The sequence below is a fragment of the Topomyia yanbarensis genome, chromosome 2 (assembly GCF_030247195.1).
Source record: "Topomyia yanbarensis strain Yona2022 chromosome 2, ASM3024719v1, whole genome shotgun sequence".
NCBI lineage: Eukaryota > Metazoa > Arthropoda > Insecta > Diptera > Culicidae > Topomyia > Topomyia yanbarensis.
The window spans coordinates 391,419,195-391,434,205 of record NC_080671.1 but is presented as its reverse complement, the minus strand read 5'-3'; the positions used below and the strand labels follow the sequence as shown (position 1 = coordinate 391,434,205).

General features: G+C 37.0%; 1 protein-coding gene across 1 annotated transcript in view; it reads left to right on the top strand.

Moving 5' to 3' along the window:
- The window catches only part of LOC131684803 (uncharacterized), a 48,253-nt gene that overhangs the window by 28,806 nt on the left and 4,436 nt on the right, over positions 1-15,011 (top strand). Inside the window, exon 3 of the mRNA XM_058967958.1 lies at positions 14,768-14,981. Coding sequence (XP_058823941.1) covers positions 14,768-14,981 — 214 coding nt within the window. The remainder of the gene's footprint in view (positions 1-14,767; positions 14,982-15,011) is intronic.

Sequence of the window (15,011 nt, the reverse complement as noted above, 5' to 3'; positions counted from 1 at the left end):
ATTAATTGAAATAATCGATTAGATTAAAAGCATAGCAGAGCATGACTACATTGTCGGAGGGCAAATGATAATTTTTTTTGCGGGAAGGGTGTATGACAAACTGTATGGAATCGGGGAGTAAGCTAGCATGTGCCGTAACCTTTTTTTACTGAAGACATGCACACTCTTGAAAAAGTTGCATTTTCAATGTCACCGTGGTTGTGTCCTGTGCACAACCATTTAATTTTTTTGTAATAGAACGACTGAAACAGAACAAACCTTTGGTACAATAGAATAAGCTGAACAAGAAAAGGTTTTACTTCCACGGACATAACCCTACAAAATAAACTGGATGAACTTTGTTTGACAATTTCCCGGTGGTTTGTTTACATGGGAGTTACGTGAGTTCGAATACAAAAGATTGGATTCGTTGCATTCGAACTCACGTAACGGGCAAATTCAGTTCGATTTCTCATCTCGCTCAGTTCAGACGCTAGAAATCGCTCCGCTGCTATTAGCAAAGGCAAAAATTGATTCCTTCTACCTAATGTGTGAAACGTGAACAAACAATGAGTGACAATACAAAGCAAGAGTATGTCCCGTTGCGGGCAAACTGTGTTGCTGTAGACTTCTTGAAATGCCCGGTAAGACCATCAATTCGTGAAGTAGAGCAAATGTTGAAAATGAACATGAAGCTCAACGTAGCAGAAGTTAATGCGGTGCAATTCCATCATTTACGTCATGCGGTACTGATTATGTTCAAAAACATTACTCGACAAACATGTCAATTGGTCCTAAGTGCAAATGGGAGCCTCTCTTTGTTTACTTTCTCTTTCGATTATTACGGCGTCATCTTAAAACTTTTCAATATTGTTTCAGGATATATCGAAAAACTGATTTCGACTAGCTTATTCTGCTAAGAGTTGAGCAACAAACGTATAAACTGCCGAGTTATTAGCGAAAGAGAAAGTAAACAAAGAGAAACTGTAATTTGCACTTAGGACCATTTGACATGTTTAGCTAGATTAGTCAAGCAGAATCGTTTGCTTCTCAGAACAACATGAAACACGTCGTCGAATGTAATTACATTTTATACAGTATCCCAACGTATATGTAGATACATGACCTGACACCACGTACTCATTCCTCCGTTATCAAAAAAATCATGTCAAAATACGGAGAGGTGAATAGTGTTACGGAAGATACTTGGAGGAACTTCTTTCCAGGACTCCGCAACGGTGTTCGTGTGGTGAGAATGCGTCCGACAAAACCTATTCCCTCTTATTTGACTTTCACATGCACATCACCTTAAGGTGTTGAATATTCTCAACGAACACTAATCACGTACCCAGGGCAGATTCCTACATGTCAATATTGTGATCAGCCGCTACACCACGGGAAACCTTGCGCAAAGACTGCTAAGGAAATTCCACGTGATACGACCAAAGCCGGTATACAGTCGTCATATGCTAAACCACAACCGGTTGGTAAACCAACGACTGCGGACCGGGCATTCACTAACCCCAACTCAACAACGATCGAACTTAGTACCACTAAACCAACTGCCATTACCAACATCGAAGTAACAACGATTACAGCAAATGTTTCCAAATCAACAACCAACACCACCAATAAGGAATCAAATACCGATGAAGAAGGATTTACAATAGCGACCCGCGAGCACAAACAATTAATAAGAACATCCGACCGTGAGCAACATGAATGCAGTACCGATGATGACATGGACATAAACGAAGACGGACCGAATGACCCCCAAGGTGCGGCAGACAACGCACCTAATATTTCACCACAAAAGAAGAGGATCTCAACAGGCAATAGTAAGATGCGTCAACAAGACCCGATGGACAGACTGTAGCGATTTTTTTTTTATTTTTACATATTGTAAAAACACGGAAGATCCACGACTCAGTTGTGCTAATGCATTGAGCCGTGTCAAATATATTTAAAATAAAATTAAAAAAAACGGGCAAATTAAACAAACCACCGGGAATTGTCAAACGTAAACGTTATTCATCATGGATGCATTCTTGTCGTCATCTTGTAGAACTCAATTGTTTGTATAGAATGTCAATCCGCTTAATATGTGACGTTCCACTCCCATCGTTGCTGTATGGCTTGCTGATTTCTTTTTGAGAATAATCGTTCAGTTGCTAATAACGACTGTACGTCACAGCAGCTCCCACGATTCTCAGAAATAACAACGTAAGAAATCTAATGAGATGTACCCCAGCAATTGATTTTCTTCATTATCACTAAATCTATTCGAAAGTAACTGGAAGAAAGACCCGAGTACTACGTACGGTAAACAGGCGAGGTGTGAGGGAACGAACTGGACAATATGCTTAACGATGGGATGCCGCTCCGGAGAAGCTTTGCGATCGGGGCGTTGTGACGTATCCATTACGAATTACTCTGTTCACACCAAACAAAAATTAAATGTTTTTGTGATAACTGCAAGGCAACTGCAGCAATCCGCAAAGTTTCGTTGTAATTCTGGTAGTTATGAAACGAACGATCAACAGATTACCTACTTACGTACTATATATTGACGAAGAAGCTTACATGCGCTCAGGAATACATTACGCGGTGGGGAGTGATTTTTTAAGATATCGATTCAACGCCCGCCAGAGCGTATTACGTGATCAGTTAATTGATTTTTATTGTACTTCTCTCGTCCCTAGTTCCGCACGGCTAGTGTGGAATGTATTTGACGAATGAACCCACGGTATCATCATTGGTCATACACATACGTTTTTCCTCGTAGGCTCTGCTCACCCTTTCCTTACTCATTTTATTGCAACGAAAAGTAGAGCAGGCATTGCTTGGTTCATTCTGTGATTACCGCGTCACTAGGGACTCTTAAACGAGACGATTGTAGTGTGAGCTAAGCAAGCAGTAATGCCACTTATAAAGATGGTGCGACACGAGTAATTCCAACACTGCCAGTAATGTCATTACATTAGATAGGACACTTGTTATTCTCGTATAAGGGCGCCCAGTGACGTGTATGATTTGAAAATGCTATGACTGCAGTGCTATTTACTGGCATTGATCTTATAGCTGTATGAGATGTCAATTACAGTTTTATGCTATTTGTAGGTGTTTGTGTTAGTTTTCTTAGAAAATAGACTTGGAGATAATCAGCACAAAATAGGAGGGAGTTGCTTATCTACCCTTCCGGTTCATCACATCACATAATTAGATTTATACCCATATTCTTGTTTACAACGAATGCGAGATTCGCTCGAAAGAGATTGCAACGAATAGTAAGCCCATTTGATTTCGTTGTTGTAAACGGGAATACGAACCATTTTCCAACGAATTTCGCATTCCTCCTAAACAAGAATAAGGGTGATAGGGTAATGACCCTTTTTTCGTCATGTTTCTATTATCACCCTTCCCATTAAAAAAAACCATTGGTTAGAGCAGCGTTTGCCATCTTTGTTCAGCGCATTGAATCAAATGGTAGCGCAACAATAGGGGCACTCGATTCGAGTTTTCGTTGCGCTCAAACACGAGTATTTCTCTGTTTTCAAGGAATTTGTCTTATTATTCTGGTTCTTCGCAGCAATCTGTAAAACTGTTGATGCCAATTTGCACGCATTTTATCGATTTCAGGCAGAGTAATTAATGAATTAGTAAGCACCCTCTTTATGTGGTGAAAACAGGCCCTTTACTCTACTTATTATTTATAACCATGAATGTGCCGTGACAGCTGGCGCTGAAGGTGCACTAATTACGTGACGAATTGGCGTGCTCCAAATGTTTTTGGAAGTCGGGACAGATTTGATATTTATTGGGCACGTTACAAGAGCTTGACGAAAATCAGCATATCATCGTCTTCAGAAATCTATCCCGTAACAACGGATGTCAAAGAGAGACCCATCAGAAGAGTAACGCAGTATAAGTGTTCCGAAAGAGCGAACGTAAAGTTGCTCTTTATCTTCCATTTTTCAATCCACACTGAACACTCACTGCAGAAAGGGCACTTAAGAATCTGAATAAACTGGCTCAAGTGGCACGTTTCATATGTGTAATCGAGGGATTTCTCTGATTTGAAGGGAAAGAAGTAACATTGAAAGCGTGCGAATCCATTCTATTCTATTCTTCAAACCTTACAAAGCCAGTAATGAAAAGCATTCTGGAAAAGACTCCGATTATTCTTGAGTATTTCTTTTGTCAAATATTAAAACGGCCAGGTCCACTGCTCAGAGTTGGGTTTGAAGATAATTGAAAAATTAAAGAGTAATTAAATTATTCATTAAATGTATTAGTTAACCAACAAATAAATTTGGGTCCTGAATAAGGATGAAACGAGGACAAGCGTACCGACCGTTTCAGATTAAATAAATATTTTGAGTTGTTGGAAGAGACATTGCTAAGAAAGTTAATGGCATTTGGACCTGACTAATTAAAATAGGTATACACGCTTTATGAAAAAAGAAGAAAAAGTGAAAAGTGGAAAAATTTCAATTTATAGGTGGTCGATTGTCTACTGGTCTTGTTTTAATGGACTATGCTTATATCACCAATATGTCCAGATCAAATATGAAATCTTTAAATTCTATTATTCTTTTCTCAAGCGAAAAATAGACTTCAATGAATGAAAAAGCACATAACACCTAACAAATCAACTCGATTGGACGAATTCGTGATCACACCCAACTACATATTTGAATTAAAAAAATTATATCAGTTTTACCAGCAAACAAGTACCCGAGAACAATCCAATTTTACTGAATAAAACACGACATAGAAAGAAGCACCTTTTTTGTTTCCAGAGCTAGCGTTTTTGCTTGACAACAACTTTAGGGAAGGCCATATTTGGATTAGGTCAAATTTTGCATAGAACATCAATCATTGAAACACTATGTTATGATTTTGATAACACATGAATACTTTAAAAGTAAAATAATAATGAAAACTGTATTTAATGTTATACTTATCAAGTATTTTTTTAGCATAACCAGTAGTGAGGATAACAATAAATAAATTGCGAGCGAAAATGATTGTTTAGGATCGACGTTATATTCACCCGGTTGTCCACGATGGAAACAAAACGTTTTTCCATTCCTGTTCTCATATAATTTTTGAGCTCCAATATTAGTAAAAGTTCCTCTTACTACAAATCACTATACTTGTGCAATTCCAACTATCTATAAGAATAGAACCTGACACGAGAAAAAGGGAATTTCACGCAAATATCTGTTGTATAAGATTCGGCATTTCATTCAAATGATGGCCGAGAAAAATTAACATAGGCACGATTAAATATACGAAAAATTCACCGTGTGATAGAAAATTGAACGTTACCGATTTATTAAAATATAAGCAATGCTCCTCATAGTCGGCTATCCGGAGTTCTAGTTGCATATTTGACCAATCGTATTAATAAATAAAAGATAAATTTCTCAAATTCTCGGCAGTCGGCTGCCCAAAGCAATTTTTACATGATAACGCTATTAGCTCACTAACAAATCTCCCTTTTCCCGTGATACATGTGGAGATGCAGAGGATTCCTCGGTCTCTAGCAGCGAACTGTATCGGACTAACATTCTTTCATTCCCAGAAGATCTGCATTCGGACGTGGCTGGCGTCGGTATTGATCAGCATGCAAGGATCAATATAGATTGCATAATGTGGATCAACGTTATTACCAAGCATGTTATTCCAATGAACATTTTTCCATCTCAATTGGCTCTGGTCAATAACAGAGTAGCAACAACGGGCGATCTGTTATGCTTATGCTTATACATAAATCGAAAGTCGACTCGTGATTTTATTAATAAATTAAGAAATATTGTTTGGATCGACTATACGACTGATTCATGATTTATTAAATTTTATTAATGGTCTGGTTTTCGTGGTTGTGAGCAGTTTACAAAATTAAAACCGTCTTGTTTCGTGAACTAGGTCATGATTTCTAATGCATAAGTCACAATTCCCCATTGGTTCTGGTTAAATAGTTCACAAAATCATAAAATATGTTTCCACTTTCATGCTATAGTTATATATAAATATGCAATTGTGTTCCATGATCTTTACATGATGTTCACGAGAACAATTTCACAGAACTCAGAATATTATTCATAGTAGCGTGAACTGATTCCTGATTCCCAGTATAATGGTCACTTTCCGCCATTTGTTCTCGTGAAATAGTTCACAAAATTATGAAACATTATTGATGGAGTCTTGAACTGCTTCATGTTTTTTAGTATATTAGCCTTGACTATCCATCCGTACTCGTGAAATAATTCACGCAACAATATTTATGAAGTTTCGTTTATATTTTTATGTTCATGTTCGTTTAATATTAGTCACGAATCACTATTCGAGCTCGTGAAATAGTTCGTAAAAATGTAGAACATTTATTGTGGATTCGTACAGTGGTCATAAAATATGATTCATGGATTCTAGAAATAGTACGTGATTCCTTGTGTATTGGTCATTACTCACCATTCGTGTTCGTGAAATAGTTCACAAAGTAAAATATTCGTAGATTCAAGAGCTGGTTCATGATTTCTAGTGTATTATTCAGAACTCGCGATTCGTGCTCGTGAAATAGTTCACACAACCATGAAATATTATTCATGGTTCTTGATTCACAGTATAATATTAAGAAAATATCCATAATCTTTTTCACTTACTTGCAACTCTGCACTTGATCTAGAAATTTTCACGTGAATTGAATCAGAAAATTTAGAATATTATTCATGAAACCATTTTTTTATTCTGTGAACTATTTCATGAAATGTAACAGATGTGTCCAGCCGCTGGCGAACAGTCATGGGGTAGAGCAGTAGATATAAGAAAACTATTAAGACCTCGCACATCGTTATTCATTTGATAAGGTTCAATGTGATATCAGGAAAGAAAACAAAAACAGCACTGAGCGCCAAAAATACAGTGTGGAGTCACAAATCGTGTTCGGGAAATATGTATTTTGTTGTTCTGTAGTCAGTTATACTTACTGATCCAGTTAATATTGTCAGGTTACTCCGAGTAAAAAACCAATAGCAAAAAATCACGTATGACGATAACGCGAAGAGAATTTACAATTGTCTTATTAAAAGGGTCTTGTCAAATTCGATAGAAAGCTCAAGAATAAAATATCAAAATAACGTGCATATACAATACGAAAATCGTGAATAAGGTCCTGAAATCACGAACGTGAATGACATTATTCTGCCAAAAGAAATCCGATAGAAAGATCATGAAAGAAACATCACGATAACGTGAAGAGAGATTACGAAAATCGTAACTAAGATCCTAAAATTGTGAAGATAAATAACATTACTCTGTCAGAAAAAATTAACAGTAAACTTGTGAATAAAATATGATGAAAATGTGATGAGATGTTACTAAATTCACGGTTAAACTGCTGAAATCATGAACATCGTTTAATTATCGGCTCTTTCAGTCAGTTAATACAAACCAGTGTAAAACTTATCATGTCCATGGAAGCACCACAGCAGCCCAACCAAATATTCGAACCTCATATTCATTCACCCATTTGTGTTTTCAAAAAAACTAGTTCCCACCAAAAATATAGGGTTACTGTGCCCTAATTCATCTTAGCACCTCTATTCATTCCACTCATTTGAACACATTAGTTAGGGCAGTGTCTGCAATCTCTATTCAACGCATTAGTGCAAATGGTAGGATGAATAAGGGTGCGTTGTACTCGACTTTTTGCTTCGCTCAAACGCGAGTATTTCACATTTTCCAAGCCAGATTTTTTATGGTACTGCTTCTTAGGACCGAAGCAAAGATGTGGATACATATTTAAGTGCAATCCAATCACTGTATGCCAAGTTATCAGCGAAATAGTATGACATCCCGACTAATGAGATGAATAAGGGCTCGTCTACCCTACGTTGTATATTTTTGGCGTGGGAAGTTTTTTTGAAAACACATGGTATTTTTTTTCGAAAACACAAATGGGTGAATGAATATGAGGTTTATTATTCACGATTTCAGGAACTTTGTCAAGGTTTTCAAAAATGGTGAAGTTGAGCATGATGACCGTACAATTCGTAATTGCTACTCCGTAATTGTCCAGAACAATCGAATTTTCACAGAGGAATTTCAAAAATAGTAAAGTTCTCAAAATAGTGATTTTTTCATGAATTTATGAAAAGAATTTTTTCCGTGTATCGTGTACACTAACGACGAATTTCGCGCTAAATCGTATTCAGAGCTGGCAGCACCCTCTCAGATTTTAATGAAACATTCGGTACATGAAGACTTTGGCACAAAAAGGCACTTTGCATACCTTGTTTTTCCAAAAATGATCTGACTGTCTTTTGAAAAGGGTCTATCTTTTTTTTACCAATTTTTTCGTATGGCTATAGTCTAAAATGAACAAATCCTATAAAAAAATTTTGTAGGAGTGTGTTTCACAAAATTAGTCAAATTTTTGAATAAAAATATTGAAAAAATTCCTCATCGACTCCTACACTGAAAAAAGTCGATTTTGAAAATTTAAAGTCGATTTACATCCTTGATTTGGATTAAATTTTGTTCCAAGGTAGCTAATTATGTTCCCTACCCACAGTCAAAAATTCAAGTTGAGTACTTTCAAGGAAAAAAAGTTTTTTGAAAAAAAACTTCTTGTTCAAACTGAATATTTTTTTCAGTGTATTTCTATCGAAAACTAAACCAATAAGTGTCATAATTATCTCAGAATCCAATAAAACTCAGTTTGTTAGAAGATATTGTTTAATTTAGTATTTAAGTATATTTTTATTAATCAAGAATCCCATTAAAAGTATTTTATGTCATTAAACAAATATTCCATTATTACTTCTGGGATACCACTGTAGAAGTTTTGAAAAATCGACATTTTTTGATTGACCTAAAATGTGCTTTAGGGTCTTGAAAATGGTATACCCAAGTCTGAGTATCTGAGCTAGTTAATGGGACGCAAACAGACATTATAATATCCCAAACCTGAACGCAGTCCACTGGAGCTTAAAAAAGATAATGAGAGAGATTTAGCCGATCGAAGAGAGGGGGCGGTGACAATTTGCTTATAGGAGACATTGGAGGTCGATGGGTCCATTGGTAGGTATTGGGGTTGTGGCGGTGATCACGATACTGTTGGGAATATATAAAAACATCATCACATTTCCTCGATGGTGGAGTCGTTTACGCACCCAATTAAAGACTGGGAGATTGCAGGTTCGATTCCTGCTTGAGGACATAACTTTTCTCAGTGTTTCGAAAAAAAAGTTGAATTATCACCGTATCTTCATTCTCACCGTTGCGGTCATTCTTTCTCTGTCTAGATATGTTCCTAAAAATATGACTCAAGTCAAAATCAGTAATATAAGGTTAATAGTACTTTTTATAAAAAAATCAGTAGTGACGCATAGAGCAGAAACTCTCCGAATCACAGAATCACTCCGCTATAGATTTTAGTAAAAGAGCAATCAATTCTACCTACCATTTTATTGCTCATTCACTGGACAAGCAGTACCCCGGCAGCACAGTATATAATAATAATAATAATTGGTCGGTGTTAAGTCAGACCGGACTAAGTCGCAAAACATCAAAAAATGAGATATTGATAGCACTGGATAAAGAATATCGTTATCAAGCCGTGTGGTGTCCGGCGGGCTGAAATCTTTTTGCACTATTTCAACCAAGAATAGAACCTCTGGGAACTGCTCCCATGTCGTAAGAGGCGACTAACAACATGCTAGGAGTTCCTAGGCCGAGGTTTTGTTCCGTACCGAAGACTTAATCTGGGCGGACCTTAAGGTTTTCCATATTACCCTCTTTCCAGTCTGTATTTAGTGAATCACTGACATATACCTTTTCTGATTCGCCTTTCTTGATTGTGTACCAACGTTTTAAGTTTCTTCTGGCGGTTGTATATTAGCCGTAAATGACGAAATCTAATTCTACACTAAGTAACAGAATATATTAATATACCGGCACTTCCACGCCAAGGTTTAACTTCCAAAGCTTTGGCTTAAAAACCGTTTTTAAAAAATGGAAACTTTCATGCAGGAAATTTATTGAATTGGCCTAAGATGGAGCTGTCGAATTTCACAAAAAGCTTTTTATGTTGCAAGTGATCTGTAGTTGTGTTAAATTAGGTATTTTTCTATTATATTTGGAACCGTCTACCGACAAATCTACATTTACGAATACCTCCAAAAGTGACTTCTTGAGGTCTCATGAAGGCCTGACACTAGCTTTATGATACTTTTGCTTTTCTAAACAGTAATAAAAATCTCAACATTCAAGAACTTCACTTTGTCAGAAAATGTAGGGCCATCGGAAGCTAAAACTTCGTAAAATCGCACTCCTGGTCCTTTTTTCAGTGCAGTACTCTACGTCACTCGTTCAAATTTGCACCGCTCTTATGGTAGTCGGTATTTGCTAGTATTACTGTTCTCCCATCCATTCTGGTAGTCAAACGGTGGGATAGCAAAATTCTTACAAGTTTCCTATCTCATGCCTCCACGCGATTCTAAGTCTATTGATGACATTTGGTCCTTAGACCGCAGAATGAGAGGGTGCGAACAGAATGAGAGGGTGCGAACAGATCTAGTCGAGAAAACATTGCCGTAAAAATGAATAGTTGATCGGAAATTAGCCCCAATACGACTAATCTGACTAGTATCTATGAACACGGCTCAATACGTATTGAAAATTCGCCGCGTCTGTTTTTATGAACCTAATTTAAAGCTCCGTTATTGCTAACAAGCCCGTGCATCAGATTAACAATCCTTTATATTTCCCTTCAGTGTTCGGTATTATCGCTCGTATACTTGTATTCCACAAACAATCCGATATGGAAAATAAGAAATACTTTCCTTGATTTATAACATCTCGCGCTATTTTTGCCAGTATAATATGCTGTCACTTGGTAGTTTTCAAGCCAATAAATATATCGTAGAGAAGAAGTAGCGAGTTCTGTCCAAATACTGTTGCAATAAATAGTGATCCGGCCCATTACGCAGATAAGATTAGCTTTTCCAGGCAATACTCCCACGATCGGCTGTGTGGAGTTCAAATTGTTTTTGTTTAGGGAACATAGTATACTCTCGGTAGCCGGCTGCCCAGAGTTTAAAAATAACCAAAAACTAAACAAGATCATCTCTTTTTCGAGTGATCGTGCACTCGAAGACTAACTAAACAACTACCTAATAAAATATGCTTTACAGGTCGCATCGTTTGCTTGGAGCGAATCCTAGACCTGATACCCTTCCAAACCACCAACTCCGCGACACCTATGGAAGAGTCTGATGAATCGTCGTCCTTCCGTTAAGTAGGTGGAGCATCAACACTTCCTGTCTACCTTATCCTTTATCCTTCCCCGTGAACGATGGAGATGGGGGCGGCCGGCAATGATGGCTATCATGCTGTTGAGGTTTTAATATGGGTCGGATTGGTATGAATTCCTACTTACCACTTCCTAAGCAACTCTTATTAGATAATCAGCAGTCAAACATGATGAAGTCAGTGTGCAATCCGCCAAAATCATCGTCACAACGCAACGCAACGCAACGCAACGCACTGGATAAAGAATATCGTTATCTACATTCGACGTTTGCCAGATTTGAAATATGTAACAATAAACAAGAATAATGGCAAAAATTAATTTCCAATCATAATGTAAAGGATGCTGCGATTCAAACTTTAATCTCGTTTTTCTCGAAATCAATATTTTGTCACTTGGTCCGGTCTGATTTAATACCGACCAATTGTGCCACAGAAAATATATTTACGGAAATACACTATTTCAATTAACTTAAAACAAACTCATCTTAGACCTGCAGTGCAAGAGGTGGAACAGCTACTTAGGGGATCTGTGGGTAAGACGGACAGGTGGGGTAAGACGGACACATGGTTATTTTAGGGACATAACATTAAAACTTCAATTGTATTGTATATGTGCCCTATCATTATGGGTAATCATGAATCATGAAACAGTAGGCCTTGAATACTGTTAAACGTGTACAATTTAAGCAAATATTGATAATCAGTAGTGCAGCTTCTTACGGATGTAATTTTCAAGTTTCCGATTTTAAGGTATATCGATAAAAAATCAAGTATATTGCGGATTTTTTTCTTTGTTTCGATAAAGTAACTCCTAAGTGACATCTTCGTGGAAAATAATAGGTACGTTGATTTATGCGTGAATAAGAACAAACGTTTAAAAAATATGTGTACTGGTGGGGCAAGACGGACGGTCGATTAATTCTGTTGATTCATCTTTATATGAATGTATCGCATGCAGAAACGAAATTCTAGCAGTCAAACGTGGAGAACCATCCAGTTAGCTGAAGTCTCACCTGCAGTAGACTGCAGGGTGTACGTTAATGTAATCGAGGCTAAATTCCTAGACCATGGAAAAGGTAGACAACTTTGTGCAAGTCCCATACTCTGGCTATGTGTAATCCAGGAGCTGATGATACCAATAATGCATTTAAAATACAACTTTCCAGTTTTGTATAAGTGATTGTGAGTGATCATTGGAACTGATTGTATAGCTCTCGTTATGACAACGGCAAAACGATATTAGAAAATACCTCATTTACTTCAACTCTAAATCGTACCCCAAAACGTTATTTTGTACCTCGAATTGAACATATATATATTAGAAGAACCATAATCTATTCCAAATAACCGTTAGAAATAGTAAATTTTATTATTTTGTGTTGTGATCATCTTTCCTGAAACATGTCCGTCTTATCCCCACCATATGTCCGTTTCACCCAAAGTATTGAAAAAGTGCAGATATTTCTTCGTTTTCTAATTCTTTAAAAAATGATACTTATTGATTTTTGTAAAATAACCCCTCTGGGCCCTCGAATGCCAACATATGGAGCTACAACATAGAGTATTACATGTTGACAAAAACATGCTCTTACTATGTTATATTTCAGTATTTCCTTTATATGTCCGTCTTACCCCCAGTTTCCCTAAGGTGAAAACAGAACTCTCAAGAAAGGAACCTATAAACAGCTACAGAACATCCATAATTATATACTGATAACCTTTGGAAGTTTGGCGGAGTTAGTAAACTTCATTGTACATATGCATCACGGCTTTAAATATGATAACCCTAAAACTATGATCCCTGTTTGTGTATATGTATTAGGGGTAAGATTTTGTAAATAGATAAGTAAAATGGGATGTGATCCTAAAAAGATTTATATAATACAAATAAGAACGAGAAAATAATTATTAATTGGATTGATCTCACCAAATTTACTTGGCTGGTCTGTAACAGGTGCATGCTTCAGGTTACAATCTCAAGTTAAGTTTTCGAAATACGAATGCTAAATTTCCTCTGGCTGTCTCCGAGAGTGAGTAAGTATCGATGGTTACTGTCCCCTTAGCTCTTGCTCGCGTTAGAGTATCTCTATTTGTTGAAGAAGCGGCTTGGTGCCGTACTTGTTGCCTTCGACTGGCATAATCCATTTTCATTGGTTCGCATGTCTTTCTGGATGGTTGATTACTGTGTGTATCACTTACAAATTAATTGTTGAGGAACATGTGGGGTCTGCTGGCTGTCGATTCGTTTAGGGGGTACTTCACTGTAGAAGTCTTCAAATGATGTGCCTAAACATGAGAGGCTTCAATATTTAATATATAAATATTAAAATTTTCAATTCTGGCGCAACATCTCTTAGGTAAACCTTGTGTGAACTAAAAATCGCATTTTTCTCGAAACCACATTTCTCAGTTCGCCGGAAATGTAACTCGAATCAATAATTTTGATCATTTGCGGAAATTTTCACAGCATATTCAAAATTGTTTATTCCAAAATTAAAGGAGGATACTGATCGTGGACCCTTTCAAAAAAAAACTCACCGGCGAAAAAATGCTGCACAGCCGCCATCTTTTAATAAAATTATTTTTGTACCTCACAATTAGTATTATAAATCCCATTTTACAGGATTTAGATTTATCTCCTTCTTGTGTCATAAAACCTTCCCGAAATATGCCTATTTTTCGTGACCTTCTATTTCATGGCTGGTTCAAGGGAGGGTCGCAGGACTGGCCGTTAGGAGGTTCTTGAATGTTAATGTACTTGATTGTTTCGAAAACGAATCACTGCGACCAATATTTAGATCTATTGTAGTAGAATGTCCAGTTAACTCAAATTGATTTGTCGTCTTCGAAAGTGAAGATGAATATGTCTTGTGAAAGGGGATTGATCTTACAGAGCTCGAAAAAACTCTCAATAATCCATTTTCCAATATTAATAACTACGAATATCGACTAAAACAAAGATTAGCGTATTCCGCACAATTGTAGTAAAATAAGTATTCGTGACATAGAGCCAATGCTTTAAGGTTGGACAGAGAATGCGCAAAATTCGCAAACGAAAAAAAGCAGTTTTTTTTCCACACCGTATGTCAGATCTTCATAAAAATCAATCAGCGTATGTAGAATGTTGTTACAGTACTGCTGATTGATTTTTATGAAGAACTGACATACGGTGTGATTAAAAACTGCTTTTTTCGTTTGCGAATTTTACCCTTTCTCTGTCCAACCTTAAGCACCCTTTATTATATTTATTGAAAGTCGATCTGACCAGAGGACGAAAAAGGAGAATTGAAACAAGATAGAAGTGAATTGATTGCGATATTCATGTAGTAAAGATGACGATGACTCAAATTCGAATACAGGATAAGATCGGATCATAGGATTAGATACACTAGATATCCAATTCGCTGCAGTCCTGTGAACCCGCTGAAAAACTATTTGTTCCAAATTAAATATATTCTTTTATTTGCAGACAAGACGCAGCCAGTCTAAAGACACCCGGATTGAAGTTACTGGTCAATAAGAAAAACATTCATCGTCTGATGAAGGTTCGTGCCGAAAAAGCATCAGACAGCATCAAGGGGACAGTGTCCCGAACCGTCGGAAGCCAAAGTGAAGGTGATGCCGATAGCGAGGAGCTCCAACGGGAAACTCAGAAGGAGCGGGATGACAAGGTTACTGCTGAGGTTTGTAATTGATCAATGCTTCAGCTGAAT